Here is a 25,005-nt window from a genome sequence, read left to right on the forward strand (position 1 = left end):
CAAGAGCTCCTGTCAGGGATGCTTGAACCTCATCATCTGCTATGAAACACTTGATGCAAAATGTTGATGTGGAGATTCTGAAGTGCCTTCATGATGACAAGAGTTATGGGCTTCAAAAACTTGGTAATTACATCATGACAATGAACCAGCACAGCAATCTGCTCTTGTCAAAGTACTTGTCTGAGAATTGATATGTCATTGCTCCCACAACTGCCCTACTCTATAACAACTCTATAGCACCTGAAGACTTCTTTCTTTTCTTCAAGATGAAGGAACAGCTGAAAGGACAATGTTTCACAACATTTGATGAAGTTCAAGTAGTCACAATAGCAGATCTCAAGGTAGTTCCAAAAATTGGCTTTGCTAACTGCTTCCAGCAATTGTATATATTGGCAGAAGTGCAGCTACAGATGAGAAATATTTCAATGGAGAGAGAGTGTGTAAGTGTGTGTGTGCATAGATCAGAAATTAATGTTTTGAACAATCCTTAACAGTGTTTTTCAAATACAAGTTTGTGTAGTATGATGCTTATGCCCACCATTCTACAAAGGTTTGTGCAAAACTGTGGTAGAAATGTTTGTGTTTGGACTGGCATGTGATCAAATTTCATCTTTTCTTTCAACATTTTTGGGAAATTTATCTTTATTTTATTTACATACTTTCTTACAAACCTGTTTATAAGAAAATTTGTGAAAGCCCATAAATTTCTTTAAAGTAATGATAAAAGTTCATTTTAGCAAACAAATTATTTTTGTTTATCATTTCTAATATGAAACCTAATGACATGTAAATACTTTAAAAGTATTTCTTAAAAAAAATCTTATTAATATTATTTTCCATCTACTTTTGATATTTCTTTAAAATATAATTATTCTCTCTCAAAATATAGCACTTTAAATTGTTTTGTTGCCAATTGCTCTACTAAGAATTATTTTATTTGTTGTTTGAGAAAAATATTTTAACCTTCATGAATATTTCTGTAAAATATGATGGAACAAGTCTATACAAAGATAGATAAATAAAACAAACTTTATTTTATTAAAAAAATATCAAATATCATTTATTTTATTAAAAAAATATGAAAAGGAGCAATATTCATACTGACAGAGAATCACACCTACATGCAAAATTTCCAGCAAAGAAATGCCCAAATTCAATATTTGAATGTTTTTGACCACTACTTTATCAGCCATCTTCAGGAAATGTAAAACGAAATAACTGTTCTGTATATATAATGTAGCCATGTTCAAAAGTTCAGCCTCCAATAATCTTACATGTTGTCGGTCAAAGACCCTGTGTATTAGGGTAAGGTGTCCCAACAGGGGGAAATCCCTGGATCGGTGGCCTAACAGGCCAGAGCTATCTTAATGTCTCCTTTTGCTACATCATACTTGTAATCTCGTAACCTGGCTTACAACGATATGTACATAGAACTAATATATGTTAGTATCCTGTTGAACCTATCATCCTGTGGGATGCGTACACCCCTGCTGCTCTTGCGTCTTCAGTGCTGTCTTTAGTGTTAGATAGCAGGTGGAAAATGCTGAGTTTCCTTTTGTACGATACAAGTATGTTTAAATCTTTGGAAATCTTCCTGTAAATGCGATGAAAAAACAGCTCATAGCTTAGAACTATCCTGGCATTGTGATGATGTCACAATGCCAGGATGCAATTTTTAATCATATTTTTAATTTATTTCATTTAAAATATATGCTTTCCACCTCAAATTAATAGTGTCTTGACCCTGTACATTATACTATTCCTGTTAGCAATAGTTGTGCCAGTCATCTATCAAAAAATTTCCCCTGAAAGGATAATTCCTCTCAGGGGAAATTTTTTAATTGAAATAATGTGACTTCCAGTTTGCATCAAAGTTTGTATATAGTTAATTGGGGTTTCATGCCCCTAAGCTTTCCATATCTGGTCTCGGCTTTCACCTATCTAACTCAGTTTTCGAGATTAAGGAAAGACAAACAGATAACAATGGAAATTTATAGGTTTACAATTTTTTCAAATTGTAGCCCAAAAACAATTTCTAACACTATGATAGAAGTATTATTTGATATATATGGTTGCTGAATACCATGTATACCATACCAATGTTAAACAAAATCATATGTACTTCTTGATCCTATTTGATTTTTTTCTTATGTTAACCCAAGTATTGCTGAGTACATTAGTTAGTTTATATAATAAACAATTACAGCAAATTATAAAATACAAAAAGTGTATTATTGTATAATGTTGAAAATTAATACAAATCACTAAACTATTGATAACTATAAAGCAAAATATTTAGAAACAATTTTTTTTTTCTTAGAAAGTTCTTAGGCTTAAAAAATTTATATAATAAATGTACTTACTAAATTTTAAATAACGTTTTATTTCATAATACTCTCTTTTCAATTTTAAAAGTCTTTTCCTTAATTCATTTGGATTTTTATCAGGTGGAAGAATTTTATTTGATGTATGTTTCCATAATGTACCATTTCTGAAATCAAATAAGCTATAGTTATTTTAATCAAATTCAAATTATTTTTTAAAATTTATCTTCTAAAAAAGTAAATATGCTCAAAATAATAAAAATTTACATATATTGTATATATCCTTGTTCATTGTTTCACATTATACTCATACAATAATAGCAAGATTTTAACAAAAATTCAAATATTATTTTCATTATTTATTTGTTAATTATTAATTTTATTATTATTAAATTTGCTAAAATTATGGCCAAATAGCTGAAGCAGTCAGCCTATGACTCTGGGAAAGTTGGAAATGAATTTGGATAGATCAAAAAACCTCAGGAAGTGATCTGTCCTGAATATGCCAAGCCCCATTTTTCACCACCTGGCCACTGCATTGTGAACCTGGCTGAAGTCAGGATAAGGTTGATAAAAAGGTTTTAGCGTTCATGAACAATTAATAATACAAATGAATGAATATATTAATTAAATTTATACATACAATAATTTAACAAACTTAACTCAATAATGAAAATCAGTTTATCAAATATTGATGTTTGCCAACAATATTTCCTGAACTAACTTATAGGAAAGGTATTTTGACATTTAATGTTCTGTAAGACAAATATAACATTAAACTTAACGAAATGGAAATTTATAGTTGCAGTAATAATAATCAAGATAACTGTAAATAATTGACTATTAATAGTTATGAGACTATTGAAAAACATGAATTTCTGGATTTTAGAAAAATCTTACTTAGTTGTTCTTCATCAGTTCACATTAGTGATAGGATTGTACCAAAATTTCTTTCCGATTCTTTTGAATACTTTCTAAAGTTTAGTTTAGCTTAGAAAAATTAATAATTTACATTAAAAGCACAGTACTTTTATTAATTAATAAACATCAAGGTTAAGAATGGAAAACAATCGGAAAATCCAGAATCAATCTTTTGAAAGAAACGTGAAAATTCTCCGTTTATATGTAGATATGCATGCTTTTATTGTGTACTACAAAATAAGTTTGTAATCTTATTTCAGATGAAGTTAATATTGCAACACCCTCACGCAAATTACAGTTAAATCCCTTTTTACTCAACAATCTCATCGTTATTGGGAAATGCAACGAGCGGGGGAAGTAAATGAGATGATGCACTTTTTTCATGCTTCTCGCAATGGACATGGCTCATAAATGATTTATTTTCCTTATACAGTAGAGCGTCGTTTATCCAAAAGCCAATCAATCAAAATGACAGTTAACAGAAAGCATTTCAGTCGGACTGTGTCATGCTGAATCGAACATTTTTGATACTAGATTAACTTCCAAAATATAATTTTTTTTGTTTTTATATTTTTCAATATATTTATTTTGTTTGTACAAAATAAAGAAATAATATTTAACAATATAATAGCCACAATTATTATTTTAAAAAATTTACATTGGGCTTAACACTGACGAAAATTCAACACGTAGCGATACGCAACGGAGAAAAATTTCAACATGGGATAGGTTAATATATTTTTTCATACATAATTGGTTATCCGAAAAATAAGTTATCTGAATGACCCAGTCTCGAATTGATTCGGATAAACGACACTCTACTGTATTTAATACTAAATAAGGTTCTGCAAATGATGCAATGAGCTGAATAAATATCATCATCATGAGTTAACTGATTTTTGAACTTATTCTCTTGAGCCACGAATGTTGAGACTGATGAGACTGACTCATCTTGAAAAATCAATTTTTAAAACCCAAAACATTAAACTTAGCACAAATGAGTATTTTTTACTCAGAATTGCACAAATTGCATTTTAAAATTTAATGTATTATGACATCATTTGTGAATCATAACAAAAACTTTCATAATTATAATGAGATAGCCATTTTATCATTAAAAGTAAACATATTAAATATTATATTATATTTAATATTATATTATTAAACATAAATTACCGTTGGCCATGTTAAATTTATTTTTAATTTTACTTAAAATGCATTATTGTGATTGTGGCTAGAACACCAGATGACGCTTTTATCATACTTTACATTTTTTACTACGGAGGCAGTAGCCTACAAGGAAAGGTCGTCTCTGAGAGTTTTGTGATTTTATGAACTGCAGATGGTGCAAACAACGGAATGAAGGACTGAAGCAAAGTTTAATCTTTGTTAAAAGTTGTAATTATATTTATTATATTATTAAACATAAATACTAAATATTAAAAATAATTTCATATAATATTTTTCAATTAAAATATAATTTTGTTTACATTTTACTGTTTTGCCTACACTTAAACATTTTTGTCAATGATTTGAAACTAGATAACCCGATAGTTCAATCAATGTTTACTCGCTTATTATTAAAAATTTTAAAAACAATTTGAGAAACAAAAATTAATGAAATGACTAAAAACTTAAAATAAATTTAAATGTGATTATCTTTTGTATGAAACAACACTAAAACAATTTCTATAGTTATGTTGAAAAAAAAGAGTTGCAATTAATTTTAAAAACTGTAATTAAGGATTCAAAAACTGCAGGCAAAATCAAAGAAATAAAAATTATTAAAAATAATAATTAAAATAAAAAATAATAATAATTAAAACTCTGACCTTTACACCAAAACCAATACTAAAATCAAAATAATTAAAATTAAAACAGTTTTTAAAAGCCATTTAAAAGTTATTTTGAAATTTTCAAATTGTACTCAAATTAATTTTTAAATTTACATTATTTGTGTGTGGCGGTGACAGAACATTTGCTCTTAATATATATATATATATATATACATACATACATATACACACACACAAACACACACACAGACAGAGTATACAGTAGATACAGAATACAGTTTACCAGTCAAGCTAGCTGGATGGAAACCTTAAAGTCACCCTATCTCCCTTAAAATGGTGACAGAACCAAGTGCAATCTCTTGCTGATCTCACTATTCGTAACAGACGTCATCTCATGTATGGGCCACTGCATACTCTGCTTTGTCAATGTGAAAGTTTTCAATAAACTAATATTTAACTGTTTATAGAATATTTAGAGGCATGTGGCTTATAATAAATAAAAAAATTTAAGAAATTTAATTTATGAAATTAAGAATAATTTCATAGAATTTTTATGAATGTATTCTTATGTTTTTATTGTGATTATAAAGATATTAAAACATAAATCTAATAACTAAGTTATTATTCATTTATTTTACTTAGCACATACCTTGAATACACATTTTTTTGAGAAGGCACTACACTGTTTGATCCTTTTGAAAATTCTTTGATAAAGTTTTTAGAAGATGGTTTTTCCATAACTGATAAAGGATTTATGTCACTTACTATATAGTTGACAATAACATTATCTGCCTGTAATAAAAATGAATCCACTATGAACTTAGTTAACTTTAGAAAACCATTATTATTCTAATAATCGTAGAACCCCAATTATCCAAGGTAATGTGGACCAATGCTATCTCGGACAACTAAAAACACAAACAAAATGGATGGCCATGGCTATTTTGGATTAAAAATTACAAATATTATAGATTTATATGGTATAACTTTTGAACATGTTTGTATCTTAGTGACTTTAATCATATAGAACAACATTTTTTATGTCATTTATTATACAGTTAATTCAGTATGTACAATATTTTTAAAAATAAAACTGTGTATTACTGTAGTTACATTTTAATATGAATTTGTTTGTCTCACATTGAAGTTAAATTATAAATAATAACAAAAACAAATAATTTTGTAATATATATTATCATTTTAAACTTTCTTTTTTTTTATTACAACATAAAAAAATATAGTGTATTCACTTACAGATTTGTCTGAGATAATGCAGAACCTTGGTTAATTGGGGCACAGATAATTGCGGTTCTAAAGTATTTATGAATGCTCTTTACGAAACAAATAAAACAATTAATACTAATCTGAAAAATTATATAAAAAAGATTAATTTATTGACTTATTTTTACATTTAATAATTAAATATGAAGTAATTTTGCATAGATGTAGACAATTAAGTTGCCATCTCATATTAATTATAAATAAATTAATATTTAATTTAGAAAGCTCTGAAAGAAAAGAATCTGGAAGATCATTGTATTAATCAAGAATCAGATTATACAATGTTTACATATGACTTATTTTATAATATTATAAATAAGAATTTATGTCTTTACAATTTTACCTGTATGTAATAAAATGTCAAATTTTTAAAATTTAAGTTAGGAATGTAATGATTGTAACTAATTTTAAAATTACTCATTAATATACCAATGCTACATAAAATTTATTTTAATAATATTACATTGATGAAATCCATATTACATAGAAACACAAATTATAATTCCTTCTTTAAAGGAAATTATTCATAATTCCTTGAATATATAATATTACTATCAGCAAACATTTAAGCCTGGCATATAATACTTGGTAGATATATTCTAGATTTGAATTAGTAATTTTCCAAAATAAAATTGTAAAAAGAATATTTTAAAATTCAAAACTTTCTTTATGATACAAATCCAACTCAGTCTCTGGAATTGCAGGCTTAGTTATTCTTTTTTAATACAAATATTAATATGGTTAACATAAATATCCCTAATCAGGAGCTGGCTTAAAGATTTATGAATTGGACATTTATCATCAGTCACTAATTTGCAAATAAGCAAAAGTATAATATTCCTTTATTCTCAATTGACATTAACTTTCTTCCATTGATAAATAGTACATTATTTATCATCAAATGTTTTCAAAAATAATCTGCAGGATGTATATGATAGCATCTTTGTTATGTTTGAAATTCATTTATTTTTTCTACTGCACTATTATTATTGTCATTATTATAATAGAAAGCTTATTCAAAGTATGGTTAATTAAGTTAGGAATGAAAAGGATTAATGACTTATGAAAGAATGAATTTATTTTATCCAAAGAACTAAATTTTTATGGCTGAAAAAATTTCAATAGCTTAATTGATTTATTAGTTCCTTATTTAGAACTCTTTTATTGATAATCTACAATTATTGTCCAATACAACTAATTAGAAAATATGTAAATTTTTAAATTTGATTACACCATTCAATTTTAGCTTATCCAATGTGATGAAGAATGTGCTGTTAGTTGTTTTACCAAAGCGTTTTTGGATTGCAAATAGTAAAAACAACTCAATAGTAGTAATAGTAAATTTTAATTAAGAATTTATATTATAAGAAGCATTAAAAATAAATTTTAATATAATGAAAGATTTATCAATTTCTAGATTTAAAATAATCCAAAACTACAAATTTTGATGTTGTCTATAAAAAAAAGTCTATAAAATAATATTTTATAAATAAATTAATAATAATTAATTAATTAATAAGTAAATTGTTTATTAAAAAACTAGTAAGGTTACTAGTAGTAAAAAATTTCATTTATTAAATTAAATAGATACATTTATCTTTTATATAATAAATAATTAACTTAATTATACTTTCATTAATAAATCAATTCAATACATCTGAAATCAAACTAAAGAACACATCTGCGTGAAGGAGAGCATATTTCTAACTCAGAAAAATATTATAATACACTTCTTGTTTCAAAAGCACATTTCAGTTATTTCACAAAAATTTATATTTAGCTTTATTTCTCATGAAATACTTAAACAAAACAAATATATTTTTGAATTTCATTCTGAATATAGTTCAATCTACTTTAAAAAGAAAATTTTAAAGCTACATTATTGTATATCAGAAAAAATCTTGACAATTCTTAAAAATTTCTTCACATCTGCACATTTTCATAAAAAAATTTTAATTTTGTAACGTACTTCAAAAAACAAACCTTCATGGAAATTTTGTTCATGTCTGATAAAGATCACAAACCAACAAATTATAAATTTATCTATCCTATATCTCTTTGGACATTATGTAACATTAGCAACATTTTTAGACACCAGTCTCATTTGAATGTTATGGTAGTTGGATACATGTTTTTGATGTTTAATAAACTTCTTTTGTGTGAGTTGTATTATGACTCACCTTATTAAAAAATTGTGTTAGGGTATTGTCTTAGTATCATTTCATTAAATTTTCATTGAGATCTCTAATATTTTGAATACTTTTTTTATAATCACTGATTTCTTTTTGCAATGTAATGATTTTGGATTTGTGGACTAAATAGAAATACGACAAAAATGGCTGTTTCTATTCATCCCATGCAACTTTTTCAATAACAGTTGTTTAAAATTTGAAAAATAAAATTTTATTATAAAAATCACATTACTAAAATGTTCATTCTCATCGTTCTACTTATAGTAAGCATAATTTTTCACCAGGTGATAATTTATTAATCACTTTTAAAAATTATATTAATTCAAAAACTGTAATAATTAACTTCCAGTGAATTAGTTGACAGAATGTTATTTAAAAATTTTTAATAAAAATTATTAAAATAGTAGATCATAAATTCATAATTACAGTTTATCATATATTAAAAATATTTTAAGGAAATAACTAAGTTTTACTTTAATGAATGTTTAATACATTTCCATAAAACATATATCTTGTGTAGCATGAAATTGCAGCAATTCTGTCAATTATTTGTTTTTTTCTAGATATTTAAAAGAATTATATTATTAAAAAATTTTTAAATTTATATCAGTAGAGTTTAGTGAATAAGAACTAAATTAAAATTATCACAAAGCACTAAAAACCATAATTCTATAATAAATTAGTTATCTAAAGTAAGATTTCTTTTAATTTGATCTGTTTTTTGTGCTTACATATTTATGGACTTTACTAGCTTTATAAACCAAACAACTACTGGATTAAATCAGGCCACTTTTCCCTAGAGGAAGATGTTAGGCACCATCTCTTATTAAGTTTAATAATAATAATTAATATTTATCAAATAATTTAGAATATTCTGGGAGAAAAGAATTAGTCTTGAACCTGAAACTTCACTTATTGTGCAGATGTATGCCAGTTACCCTACCTGAACCTCTGGGTTGATTCTTTTCTTTCAGAATATTCTAAATTATTTACTTTAATTATAATTATTAATTTTAATAAGAGATAGCACCTAATGCTTCCCTCTAGTCACAATTATTTAGAAATTAATTTTAAATAATTGTGAAAAAGTAGCCCAATTTAATCCAGTATTCATTGGCTTATTACTAATATATTGGGTTTTGAGATGTTTGTATATAACTAGCTTAAGTTTATTAAATAAATAAATCATTGCTAACTTTCATTAATTAAAAGTTAACTTCTGAAATTAACAATAATTTATTTACTTGCAAAATGGTGCCAAGTTATATAAACTTTTAACTTTTATTAGTTGCACTAATATTAACAGATATTTAAAAAAATATATATTAGATTTTCCATCAAATTTTAATATATTATAACTGTTAAACAATAAATATCTGAAAATTTGATGTAATTTGATGTCATGACACATAATAATCTAATTAATGAAATTAATTTACAAATACAGTAGAGCATCAATTATCCAACCCCCGATTAACCGACCGCGTTCTAGTCGGCAAATTCAAATGTCTTCTAGTGATGTGGCGCTACAATATTTGGTTATATCTTGGCTACTTTAATATTATTTTTGTTAAATTTTTGCATGTTTTAGCTGGCAGCACTGGCTCGACCATGAAAGGGAGGCTAGTATTTAAACCAGACCTAATACACCTAATACTAATAATGTATTTTTTCATACTTTTTGGTTATCCGACTTTTCAGTTATCTGACCAACCCGTCCCCAATTGAGTCGGATAATCAATGCTCTACTGTAGTTCTATTTTTAAATAGAAAGGATACTGATAAAATTATGTCTTAGATATAACAATACAGTTAAAATTGGGTACAAAAATTATTATTAATATGGAAAAATATACTATTATAATAATTTGCATCTTTTTCAATATTTTTATTTCGTTTGAATCTAATCTCTATCAGATAGCTGCACTGTTTGAAATTGATATTGACTGCTGGCATGTAATATTTTAATAAGCACTTACAGTACTAGCATGTAAACTTGTTTTACACTAACATAATAATAAAAACAACATGGTTTTATACCAAATAAATAAACCAAATCTATAAGTTTTATAACTAGGTTATGATCAGGTCCCAAAGAATGATTAATGGTCATGTAGGCTACATTGTGGTATAATAATTTTAATATTTAGATCATTTATATTTATTTAATTTTAAAACTACACAAAATTCACAATGGTTTTGAAATATTTGAACCAAATACAATGCATATTATTCTATTAAATTTATTTTTAAAAATAAAAATATAAACAATTCCATTTAGTTTTTATATTTAAATACATAGTATGATCAAGAAAGTTTACATCTTTTACAGTTCTGAATTTTACAGTTCTAAAGACAAACATTAGGTTGTTGTGTTAAAAGAAAGAAAAATTCAAAACATCTAATGAACTTTTCAAAACAAAGCAACAATAAATAAAAAATATCGATTGGGTTGTTCGGAAAGTAATTTCGTTTTTTTTATTACTAGAGGAATTAGATGTATTTTTATCAGCCAATTTTATTTTAAACCACATTTTCATTATATACTTTGGCAGCTGACATTTTAAGGCTTATTTGTAAAAAATTTTGTTTGATTCTATACAATTGTTTTTTTTTCAGTGACCTATCAAATATGGAAAATCAAAAGCATCATTTTCAGCATATTTTGCTTTTTTATAACTAAAAAATCAAACTGCTGTTCAAACAAGAAAAAATTGTGGTACAGTAATACCTCAACTTACACTATCCTGACTTATGCAAACCTGGAGTTACGTGATTTTCAAATCTCGTCGATTTGTCTTTTATTTGAGCACCACACATCTCTTGATTACTCACTTCCCCCACACTATCGCTCAACTTACAAGTTCAGACATGTCACACAGAATCGACACATAGCTACAATTTATTTTGTGTTATTTATTTCTGTGTTTGTTATATCTATGGAGACTTGAGAGACTCTACTATGTCATCCAAATGAAGTAGAACTGATTCTTCTGCATCAAACAAGAAAAGAAAAAAACTTTATCTTTGGAATGTAAAGATAACATTATTAAAGACTTCGATACAAAAATGAAAATTTGTGAATTGGCAAAGAAGTTTGATCTACCAGAATCGACGATCAGAACAATTATAAAAGGTAAAGAAAAAATTCTAGAAGCTGTAAAAACTTCACAAAAGGCCTGAGTTCAATTGAAATGTGATTACAAATTTTAGAAAATATAGACTCCAACGAAGAGCGTATTTCTTCTACAAAGAGAGAAATAAAAAAATTATTAGCATGCTACGAGAAAATTTTGCGGGAGAAAAAATCTTTGAGCCGTCAGATGAATTTGTTAGATTTTATGAAGCCTTCTACATCAAAATAACTTCAGTTTACGATTTTAATAATATAATTTGTTATACATATGTATTATCTCAGATTTTATTAAACATTTTTTTCTAAATTATTGTTTTCTTTAGTCTCCGGCCCCAATTAAAAATAATTAGTATGTATTTAAATGCGAAATTATACCGACTTACACGAATTCGACTTGCACGGTAATTGCTCGGCCCACCTATCACGTAAGTTCGGGGTATTACTGTACATGTTTGGAGAAGATGTATTGAGAGAAAGACAGTGCCAAAACTGGTTTACAAAATTGCATTCTGGCAATTTTAACATCAAAGATACACCACATTCTGGATGGCCATTTGAAGCCAATGAAAACAAAATAAAGGTACTGATTGAAGCAATCTGCCGTATAACAACACGTGAAATCACTAAGAGATTAAATCTGTTAAATTGAACCATTTATTATTACTTAAAACGAATTGGTTTCATTTCAAAGCTCGACATATGGGTTCCACATGTTATTAGCGAGAGATGCTCTCTATGATTGGATTTTAAAGAAATTTTTTTTTGAGCTTTTACCAGACAATTTAACAATTGACTTGAAAGTGTACTGCCATCGAGTAAACAAATTGAGTAATATCATCAAACAGAAAAGGCCAGAATTGATCAACAAACAAAGTGTAGTGTTTTGCCATGATAATACAAAATTTTACACAAGTTTGGTAACTTGTCAGAAACTGTTATAGCTTAGATGGGATGTGTTATCACACCAACCATATTTGCCAGATCAGGCACACTCAGATTATTACTTGTTCTGGTCTATACAAATTTTTTTTAACTGTAAGACATTTACTTGAAATGACAATGTCAAAAATCACTTGGATCAGTTTTTTGTAAACAACGATCAAAATTTTTATGAATGTGAAATCATGCTACTACCAGAAACAATGACAACAGGTATTTGACCAAAATGGTAAATATATAATTCAATAAAATATTTATTTATTATAAGAATATTGCATTTATTTTTCTATGGAAAAAAACGAAATTACTTTCCAAACAACCCAATATGTAAATAAATGAAATAATTCAGATAATAGATCAAAATAAATATTTCATATACAGAGAAAACCATTTATGTTGAGCTACTGGAATATCCCACAAACAAAACATCCAAGTCAAAAATGTTGTAAGTAATAATTGTTTGGTTGTGAAAGGGAAAAGAAATCATATTACTGAATTTTAATTTAGTGGACATCTTCAAGATTAGTTAAAACTCACCTTGTAAATAAGAAGCACTATTGTTTTTAATGGCATCTTACTTCATGTAAAAAATAAAATAAAAAAAAGGAAAAGTGTTTCTAGCAAAAGTCATTTGTTCTTTTTTACATTAAGTAAGATGCCATTAAAAACAATTGTGCTTGTTATTTACAAGGTGATCTTCAACTAACCTTAGAGATGTCCACCAAATTAAAATTCAGTAATGTGGTTTCATTTCTCTTTTACAATCAAATAGCTGTTGTTTACAGCATTTTTGTCTTACTTGTTAGATGTTTTATTTCCGGGATATGCTGATGTCTCAACTTATATGGTTCATCCTGAACCTCATCTATATTATTGATTCAATAGGTGATAAGTTATATACAAAAAAGATGCAGTTCTTATTTATTTATAATATCTTAGAAATTAAAATATACAGTATAAGATTAGATTTATCCATTCATAGAACTGATTTATAGTGCAATACCAACATAGAGTATCAAAGTAGCTGATTTATGAATTTAACTTCAGAGACATGTATTAGATCATAATTCTTTATAAAAGCTACTTCAAGATAAAAGGTAGTTGAATTAAATAACAATATAAACAAAATAGGACATCTTGTTAAATGTAATCAGAGCAAACTTAACAGAATTCAACAACCTACTACTACTACTACTACTACTACTACTACTATTACTGTTCAGAACTAAAATTGGGCTTTAAACTAATATATATTACAAACTATAACAAATAATTTTAAATATTTACATTAGTGTCTTAAAAAGTTCTTAAACTCAGACATCATGGAAAAATATCTATCAGTGAAATGTCAAAGTAGCTTGTTGTTACATCTAATATTTACCTAATTTTAAAAGATGAACTTTTTAATGAGCAAAAAAAAATGAAAATAATCATTTTTGATTAGTCTTTAATCAGAGAATTAACTTGATTTATTTAATAAATGTTAAAGCAATTTTATGTTATTAATAATGAAATGAATTAATACAAAATTCAAACCTCATTCTGTGAAACATTTGAACTGTTTCCAGTCAAATATAAAGGCACATTATCCTGGGAAGATATTGAAACATCTGGCCATTTTCTTAGACCTACTCTGGTTCTCTTGTTTCTTGCTTTTTCTAATAATGTTGGATGTACTCTCTAGAATAAAATAAATTAATCCAATGTGAAAAGTCACTTCAAAATTTTATGTATAAAACATAAAACTTATATAAAATTCATATTAATCATACCAAGTAAATAGTTTTTACATATAGTAAAATCTCAATTTAATGGACTAATTTGGGTGAGGGGTGTCTGTTAAAGCTGAAAATCCATAATATGAAGTAGATTTTCTGAGTGCATGTGTCTGAGTTTAAAAAATTAACAAATTTATTATTTTATCTGTTTTTACTTATGTGGATATGTTTGTGTAATTAAAATTAAGTATGCATGAAAAATTTAATTTCTGATAAAAGTTTTCTATTAGGGTTTATACAAAAACCGACTTTTTAAAACATCGGTTTTCGAATCTCAACTTTTCTATGAAACCGGTTAAAACCAGTTTTCGAATTTTTACCCAAAAAAAAGGAAATAAGAGATATTTACAACTTATTTTAAAACTTTTTAATGTATTTAATATTCATAACATTTCAAGAATATAACAAAATATAATCAACCGATGTCACAAAACAAAACAAAAAAATGCTAGAATATTACATTAAAATATAAAATTTACTCCATAGAAAACCATTAAAAAAAAGAACAACAATGAATGCCTGCAAAATATTATTTTATTTCTTATTTTTCCTAAGAAAATATGACTTTAGAAAGCAAAGAACATCTACAGGTCTACTGCTCAACAGTGTTCTTATTTTGCTCACAAAATTACCAGAAACAGAAAAAACTGTCACTTGCCACTGAGCTGGGTTTAATTGTCTTTAAAGCATTATGTGAGCCGGGGAGGTTGGAGGAAGTCTGACTGCTCCTTCTGGCAACAGGTCATTGACCTACGCACTTGTCAAGGATGGCGGTTATGTTTTGTTACGTGTTATGCAAGTAGAGGAGGTCAGTGGAGTCGACGATAAGGTGTGGCAGACAGTTGAGTAAAGACACTATTTTAACAACAAAACAATATTTATTGAAATCAACGAAAAAATTAATTAGTTACAACTCTAAGCTCTCTACGTAAAGCTAATTCTCTAGTACATGTAAGAGGTTGAGAGAGAGTTACAATAATCAGTGATCATACCTCTTTGAAATTTCGGAAGGAACTTTCGGCTGAAGAAGGTCCTACATGGTTCCAGGTCAGGGCACTGGTTATCCACGAGGCACTCAGTCGATTGTTCGCAACTACGAGGAATAAGTAACCCGAGGTTCATTACTCAGCACGTTTGACTGCAGATCAAATGAGACTCCCTTGAGGGGGGGAAGACTCAGTTTTTATAGATTCATCGTGGGAACTATGTCACGAAATTGTTGTCTGGATGGGAGAAAATGCCGAATTCAGATGGTAAGGGTAAATTTTACGATGTTACAGAGTGAGACCAGTTGCCTTAATAGGAAGAATTATAAAATTTCCCACAAATTCTGTTGTCCACTTTCCAAAATCATAAGAATAATTAATTTGGAAAAACTAGCTAAAATTCGGATTTCACAATTAAATTATAAATCAAAATTTTTCATTATTCTGTTTGTACCCTCTAATACTAAAAACTACTTGTTTAATGTCCTAGGGATAGACAAAGTCACTTTTTCAAGTTTTTGAAGATATTTGTGTAATTGATCTCGAGAAATCCGATTTTGAAGGGCTATATTCGCAAAAGGTCGCTAGTAGAAGTATGTTCCTTTGACTTTTTTGCTCCTATGGATATGCTCTACAGCTCTGATAAGGTCCCAACCATCTCATTCAGAGCTTAAACTGAGCCAAATTGGCTGAATTTTAGGTGTAGGGGGATTTTTTGTTTTGTAGTTAGTTTTATGAAACTTAGTATTTAATAATATTCCCATTTTATGCCAGAGATGGTTTTGTGTCAAAATGTTGATGTTCTTAATCAAATAATTAACTAATTTTTATGTTTTAGGTATAGGCTCAAAAACCGGTTTTTTTGTTTTGGAAAACCCAGTTTTCGAATTATACAAATTTCTTCAAAAAACTAAACCATAATGTGTATTCTCCAAAAAACAAACATTTTTTGGAAAATACACATTATGAGCGATGATCCTTGGATTTGAAAAAAAAATAATTTCTTAATTTAACGTTTTAAAACTAAAAGGGTATTAATTTTCACATATGGCATATGGACCAGAAATTTTGTCCTTTAAATCAAGGTTTTACTGTAACACTAAATAAACTGATTAAGACTTAAAATTTATTCAATTCAATAACAACTAATATATAAAAGTTTTAATAAAAATTATAGCAAAAATTATAAAACAGAGTAATATATCTTTCTAAGAATATATTAAGAATATTAGTATTTAATACCCAAACCCAATACCCTACACCTTCACAGCAGCCATTGAAAGCATGACACTTGGTGTGCCAATTACATTGTGTGCCAATAACAGCCACAAGATCAAACTTATACAGTTGCCAAGGTGCAGTTGTTAGAAAAGGATCCAGCATGTCCTTTGACATTTTCTAAAAATGCTCTTACTCATATATTGTATATACTGGATAAATAGAATACAATAAAAAACACACCTTTAACAATCCAGCAAATAAAATTTACTAAAATAAAAATGTTTTTGATCGTTTTAACCGATCTTCCTCAGTTACAATAAAATAGAACTTGAAAATAGAACATAAATTTAAAAATAAAATGAAAATGAGAATTCCAAAATAAATGCATAAATAAATAACTGAAAATGTAGTTGTGGACAATAAAATAAATAATTATAGAAATAAAACAAATAACAAATAAATGTCTCTTAATAAAAATTAATCTTTATAAAAAGACCACCATGCAGTAGCCAATGTGTCTACATCTCTATGGTTGATACAACCGGTTCTTTTGTGTGCTTTAAAAATCTCCAATCTTTCAAGATATTTCATCATATATATATTTGTTGTTTGTTTGATAATTGATGCCTGCTCCCATTGGACATGAATGTCCTGTTGCCATGTGTAAGCTGATAACATGGTGTTATCAAGCTTCTTATCAATTGTATATTTATGCTCCTTGAGTCATCATTGTAAGTTGCACATCTTGGCACCCACAGACTAGTTTAGATTCGAAACGTTGGTCATTTAATGGGATGGAGTAGATTTCCATGGCCTAATTATGGTTATATTGTTTATCATCTTTTCTTAAAATTCTGAATATACTACTTGCGTTGCGTCGATATACTACTTGGAGATTATTATCCTTGGCTGCCTTCTTATGTATTCCCCTTAAAAATGTGATATAATTTAAAATCATCCTTTGTTTTCAGTCCAATGAGATATGCTGATGTTTTGTTGCTTGAAAGGTTGTGATTAACTTCTCTATCATTTCCCTCGGGAATCTCTGTTGTTCTGCAATCCTTAAGATGTAATTTAGCTCTGTTACTATGTCATTTATGCTTGTACAATGCATATAAACTCTTCTTGTCCAGGATCTAAAGGCTGCCAGTTTGATGTGAAAAAGGATCGACAGAGTTATGTAGAATTAAAATGGGTTGAAAACATGGTTTTCTGTATACGTTGGTCCAAATTTCTCCATGTTTGCAAGCAATGGAAATGTCCAAAAAATTTACAGTACAGTAAGACCCCACTTAATGAGGGGGATGCATTCCTAGATGACAAAGTGCTAAACAAAACAGCATTAAACGAGGTCATTTTAACACACATTAAATAGGGAAAGGGGAACATGCAACCAAAAATAAACAGATTTTACTTTAATTTTAAGTTATTTTTATATTAATTTGCATAATAACATATGTTAAATAACACAATCATATGCACACAAATGTAAAGCTCATTTTTTGTGACAAAGGTCCTGGCTTTTCTGAAAATCTTGGTTTTTGCAATATAGTTGTGTAGTTTCTTTTGTCGCTTTTTATCTTTCCTTAAGCAAATGTTGGTAGCAGAAGATCGTATCTAAAACTCTTCATTTTGCTTTTGCACTCCTTTCAAAATCTGGATCATTCGCTACAATTTGATCAACAATTTCGGTTATTGTTACCAAACTTTTACTAAGGAAATCTGTAGAGAAATTCTCTGGGTTTTTCATTTTCAGAATCACTATTTTCCAGTTCTACATGAATTCCTTGTTCTGCCAGTTCTTGAAAGTCGTCTTTGGTAAGGCTCTCACCAGAAACCTGCAGTAACTCCTCAATATCCTGTTCATCTACATCTCCTACTAGTCCTGCTTTACCGATTAGGTTGACAATTTGGTCAACCTAACGATATAACAATAATCTCTTCTTGTTGAGAATTCTTGGGTACCTCCAGCCATAACTTCTACACTCCATTCATGCATTCATCGGTTAATTCTTGCCAAGCGAAGTTGATATTGCTTATGGCATCCATGATGTTATAGTTTTTCTAAAATTGCACAAAACAAACTTAGATTTAAGGAAAGTACAGCACTACGATGAATTTCCACCTTTTACTGATTGGTTCGTGTTCATAAATAATCGTATTATATATGAATCAACGGAATGCCATGATAATTTGCCAGCGTAAATTTTGAGCCTTTTTTTATGCTCCAAGCAGACTGAGTTATATTGAATCAGCATCAATCGAGGCAGCATTATCCAGGGTCTTACTGTAGTTTCACTCTCCTGGTCTAAATGTAGGAATAATCTGTCGGGATTATCATTGATCGCTTTCAAAAATTGCTGTAGATTTGGTTTACTCTGCCATAGGATGAATATATTGTCCATGTATCTAGCATATAAAATAATAAGGTATAGAAATTTGAGTTAATAATCTAATAAGGCTAATAATCTCCAAGTAGTATATCAATGCAACCCTACAATTTTCAGAATTTTAAGGAACGATAAAAAACAATATAACCGTAATTTGGCCTGGCCACGGAAATCTACTCCATCTCATTAAATGACCAATTTTATTTTGTTTAGGACTTCTCAAATGGGATTCCAGGATCCCAGTTGTTTTTTTAACCCGGGAAATTTTTCTTATCCCGGGAAATCCCGCAAATTTTTTAAAAATTCACTTCTTTCTTATTTTATGTTAAGGTTGAGGAAATTTTGCAAATAAAAAGTATCAGTAACTCATAAACTGTCAGAATACATTTGTATTCATTAATTTTAAACCTACTTATTAGTTTTTTTTAACTTTTGTTTGTTATGGCAGGTCACAAATGGTCAATAATCAATACGTAGCTTATTTGTGGCAGAACTCTCAAAATTCTTTACCAGTAATATCTGGAATAAGTGTGCTTATGCTGTCTTAATTTTTAACCATGCTTAGTAACTGCATAACACCAAGTTGTGCAAATTGAGCAAGGATACAAACGAGTACGAAGTCTGCAAGTATGAAGTTTTTCTTCATAACCTGATTATTAAAGACAAACGAACTGCCGAATTATTGGGCTATGATCTTTCTATTAATGCAGCCGAGGTAGACAAATCAAGAATACTAGAGAACAAAAGAAGTACTACAATCTTGAAAACGAACTAGAAATCTTTCAGGATACAGATAAAACACATAATATTTGTCTTCTCTTAAATGCATTAAACACGATTCCAATCACATCAAATGAATTGGTAAAGGCATTCTTGGTAGCAAGACTTTTCATTACTAAAATAAGAAACAGATTGAGTGATCGGAGTATTGACCATCTTTGCTTTTTAAAATCTTATAAAAATTTACAATATTTTGCATTATATTTTATTTAAAAAATCAAAAATTACCTTCTAAGTTAGAAGTTTGATCTAAGTTCATTTTTTTTAATTTTCAACTCAATTCAAGGCATTTTTGTCATTGTTGTATGCAGTTTCCAGCAAACTTTAATAAATTTTTTCTATTTGTGAAAATTTCTACGTAATTCAAAGGTAATTTTTAATATATATCTTATACAGCATTATTAATATGATTTTGGAGGATGCAGAACGTATTAAATTACTTTAAAAAATGAAAAATAATTAAATCATTTGATTTCATGACATTTTGTATATCTTAAAAATAATTAATTTTGTCCCAGGATTTCCCGGGAGACAGTTCACTTTTATCCTGGGATTCCAGGACAAGCAAAAGACCGGGAAATGAGAAACCCTAATATTGTTCTTCCAAAGCTTCATTCCAAAGCTAGAAATTTTATATTGTTCTTCAAAGTCCAAAATGGAATGAAAAGTTTAAGACCTGAAGCAGATCTACAGTATAATCAGGTTGAAATTGTTTGTAAACATCCACAGAAAAGATTAAACATCTGCTGGTATATAAGTAGGTTAACATCTATAATTATATTATTTCATTTTAAGTAAAAGTGATATATACCAACAGTTTTAAAATAGAAGGATAAACTAACTATATATCTATAAAAATAAGCAACAATGTTTGATATATCTTAAACAATGTCTTTTTGTGTTATCTAATCTTCATTTCCTTTGCTTTATTAATCTATCTACACAATGTCAGACATTTAAAAATTATCTCTATAGCAGAACTTTTCTAAAGTATCAGTTTAATCTTATATTATTAATTTATTTCTCTTCATGTATTTTCTCAATCAATGAAGTGTATGTCACCCCATTTAAACTCAAACTATCAGTTTAATCTTCAGCAATATTCAGTTTAATCGATCATAATCATTGATACATACATATTTCTTCTCATATTCTCCATTATGTCTACATATGACTTCATTTACATCTATCTTTACCATTTTTAATGCTAGCAAAAACATTTTTAAGAAGGCAATTTTTTTTTTCTTTTCTAAATTTTTTCAAAATTTCTTTTGTTCTATGAAATATTTTAGAAGAATGAAGATCCAGCATTTAGAAAATAAAAAGAAATGTATCTTATTTCTTGTAATAGTGGGTTGTTCAAAAAGTTCCTGAACTTTTTTAATAGTGTGCCTTCAGTTGGTTATATTTTAATTCACTTAAAGGCATTGTGTCTGCAGAAACCTCCCGAGTAACCTCCTTCAATTCGTTTGTTGCTATTTTGTTTTGGTGATAAGTTTTGGTTGTTTATGTGAAGGGGTGTTTGTGGGGTTCGGCGAAAAATTGGATCCGCAGAAATGAGCTCTATGAAGGAGCAGCATTGTTCTGTAAAATTCTGTGTGAAACTCGGGAAATCCTTTACGGAAACTTCCCACGTGTGTGAAACATCCCCCTACCCTAAAAAGCTCAATAAATTCACTCAAATGTTAAGGTGATGTTGACTGTTTTTTTTGATGCAAAGGGGGTTGTGCATCACAAATACCTACCTACAAGCCAGACAGTCAACACGGAGTACTACCTGAAAGTTATGAAATTCCTAAGAAACAGAATCAGGCAAAAATGGCCCAAACTTTTGAGGAGTGGCAAATGGTTTTTTTCACCACGACAATGTGCCGGCTCATTCGTCCCTGAGAACTCATGAGTTTTTGGCCAAAAACAAGACCACTGTGCTTCCCCACCCACCCTACTCACCTGACCTGGCCCCATGCAACTTTTTCCTGTTCCCCAAACTAAAAAACACACTCACAGGAAAAAGATATACAGAAAAATTTAAAAAAACAATGGAGGAACTTATGAGCATTCCGGAAAAAGCATTCCAGGAATGTTTCAAAAAGTGGAAACACTGTTGGGATAAGTGTATACATTGAGGAGGAGACTACTTTAAAGTGAACCCTGACAAATAAATTGTAAGTGAAGTATTTTTTTTTGTAATAAATAAAGTTTGGGAACTTTTTGAACAACCCTCATATACTGTTTATGTTTGTGTAAGATACAATTCATGTTTATATATTTCTCTAAATTTCTAAATACTAAAATATTAAATTTCACAAAAACCATTCTAGACTAATTTTTATGTCATTGGTGTCCAAACTTTATAACTGGGGGTCCAAATTGTGCATAAGTTATATGCAGGCAGGCCACACAAATATTTTGTATATTCCATATGTATTCCTAAGTGACATGTCAAATATGTTCACTGGCTGTATTAACACGTGCCAAGGACTAGACTTGACCTGGGGAATAGAAATAACCTAGAACAGTAGTACACAAACTAGCCCCAGGACAAATCCATGTTTAATTTCTCTATGTTTGAATAATTCTAATTCAGTGAATAGTGAAGAATTTTGTGAAGTAGAATAAAATTTTAATAAGCAATTATCTATTGTGACATTATCAAAATGCCAGGCTGCAATTTTTAATCATATTTTTAATTTATTTAATTTAAAATATATGCTCTCCACCTCAAGTTAGTAGTGGCTTGCTCCTGTACATCATACTTTTCCTTTAACAAAGGAGTCTTGCTGGTCTTCTATTAACTGCTTTCAGGGGAAAGTTTTAAATTGAAATAATGTGGCTTCTGGTTTGCATCAAAAGTTCGTATATAGTTAATTGGGCCTCCTGCCCTTAAGGCAGAAGGCCCAACTTCCTAGGGTTCTGCCAATAAAAATTTGAGGTTCCACGATTAAATCCATTGAGTCTAGTCATGTATGAATTCACCAATGCAGATTTTGGATGTGAGGTGTAATTGTTCTAGACTTAAATTGAGTCCTTGTATGAGAATATGAAAACTCAATCTGTGACTATACACATGCTAAAGTTATTTACAGCTTTATAAACAGTGGGGACTAATTTATCAGTAATGGAACAAACCAAAATCATGATATAATGTTTGACAAGTTAATGGAAACCAGTAAAACATGCACAAAAGTATAAAATCATTAAAACTTCATAACCTTAAAAAAGTAACCTACACAAATAAAATTACAACCAGTTGTGAAGTAAAGAATAATTAAAAGAAGACAACATTATATATATTAAAAGCAAAGTGTTCTGTCACCACTGCACACAAATAACTTAAATTTAAAAATAAAGTTGATTTACAATTTGAAAATTTAAAATCAACTTTTAAATGTTTTTTTAAAAACATTGTTTTAATTTTCAATTGATTTGATTTCAATTTATATTATATTTAATTGGAGTTTTACTTTTGGTTTTGGTGTAAAGCGGCTACCTAGTATGCTTTAATTTGTTGATATCAACATTTTTTATTATAATGAAAATGCTTCTGTAATAAAAATAAGTTGGGAACCTCTGTCCTAAGGTTTCCATATCCAGTCTCAGATTTCATCTATCTAACTCTGTTCTTGAGATTAAGAAAAGACAGACGGATGGACGACAGTGGAGATTTATAGGTCTACAATTTTTTCAAATTTCAGCCCAATTATGATTTTAGTTGCATAGGGTAAAGAAATAAATTCACAAATAAGAAGTTCTGCAGTTGATTTTATTACATCTCAACAGTTATCTCTTTTCAGCTTAGTAATTCTGTAATTTGCATAAATTAGGTTGATGGTAAATAGAAATTGCATTGCATGAAACAACAAAATTTTAATTTTAATAAATATCAAATATTAAATTCATGAATAATTTATATAATTTATTATATTTAGCAATATTATAAAGTTTATAAATCAGTAAAATTTTATGTAAGCCAGCATAACATGACTTCTTTCTAGCACATAGTAAGCTACATGTTGAAAAGAAGTAAAAAGTGAAAGTTACTCATTTGAATGCTGTTCCAGCTTTGTTCGTGTCTTTCTTATAAATATATTATTCTTCAAATCTCTTAAATCTTTCTCAGCTTTGGAATATTCCTGAAAAACTAACATTTATTTAGGCCTGCAGAAAATATTCGGATTATTGTTTTTCATGTTCTTTATACTCATCATCAATCTAATTCTAAAATATAAATATATTATTATATATTACACATGTCAAATTGAATCAACTATGACTTTGGCAATGAAAATTTGCTATTATTTTCAAATTAAATCATTATAACATACTAAAATGCTTCTAAACTATAATTTCAGTTTATATTTAAATCATTAATATTTTTATGTGCATGATTTTAATTATTGATATAAAAACAAGCTAGTAATGAGTGAAAGAATAGGGAATAAAAGCAACACTGATCATTTATTTCAATTGACTATTTCATCAATGATATATAAACTGATAGCAGAAACACTACTGTATATAAAGGCATTTTCATTTTTGTATTGAAATGTTTCCACTGTCATTTTAAGAACTTAGTAAACCCATTGATCTAAAATAATTATTGCATAGGGTTGTTTTGATTAACAAAAAGTTTGGATTAGTAAGGTTTTATATATATATATATATATAATAAAGTCAAATAATTCTTCTGGGATGGAATAATATAATAACTAAACACCTACTCAAAAACCTTTAAATATTGCAGCCAAATAGTGAACAAGACCGAAAACGTTTGAAATGTTAAAGTTTGGCTGCACTATTTAAAGGTTTTTGAGTAGGTGTTTAGTTAAAGTCAAATAAGATTACAAATAAAAATATATAAAAATGTTTTTTAAATATATTTGGTGCTTATATTTATGTTAAAATGTATATAATATATTTTATAAATTTGTTTGTTCCTCAAACTAATCTAAGATTTCTTGTTTTTTGCTGGAATATATAGCAGAAAAGTAAAGTTTAACTCTACTATAATGTAAAGAAGAAAATATTGCCTTTAATGAAACAAAATTAGTTATTTTGTTTCATTAAAGGCAATATTTTCTTCTTCCATTTGTATGATGGGATACAGGAACACAATGTGTGAACAATCTGCCAAAAATGCCATCTCAGAAGAACTTTCTACAGGGAAACTGACACCTATTTAGGTGTTAGACATGTGAAGAAGACTAGAAAATGTCAGATGGCCAGCTGTTGGTGAAGCACAAACCCATGACTTATTACCA

General features: G+C 28.2%; 1 protein-coding gene across 1 annotated transcript in view; it reads right to left on the reverse strand.

Annotated features, from left to right (window-relative positions):
• Positions 1 to 25,005, reverse strand: part of LOC136989674 (uncharacterized) — a 40,223-nt gene that overhangs the window by 14,220 nt on the left and 998 nt on the right. Inside the window, exons 2-4 of the mRNA XM_067287896.1 lie at positions 14,126 to 14,269; positions 5,691 to 5,833; positions 2,364 to 2,491 (exon numbers count right to left, since the gene is read on the reverse strand). Of these exons, the coding sequence (XP_067143997.1) occupies positions 2,364 to 2,491; positions 5,691 to 5,833; positions 14,126 to 14,269 (415 nt within the window). The remainder of the gene's footprint in view (positions 1 to 2,363; positions 2,492 to 5,690; positions 5,834 to 14,125; positions 14,270 to 25,005) is intronic.

This window comes from Centruroides vittatus, unplaced genomic scaffold (genome assembly GCF_030686945.1).
Source record: "Centruroides vittatus isolate TY-2023 unplaced genomic scaffold, ASM3068694v2 scaffold_752, whole genome shotgun sequence".
In the NCBI taxonomy this organism is placed as follows: Eukaryota; Metazoa; Arthropoda; class Arachnida; order Scorpiones; family Buthidae; genus Centruroides; species Centruroides vittatus.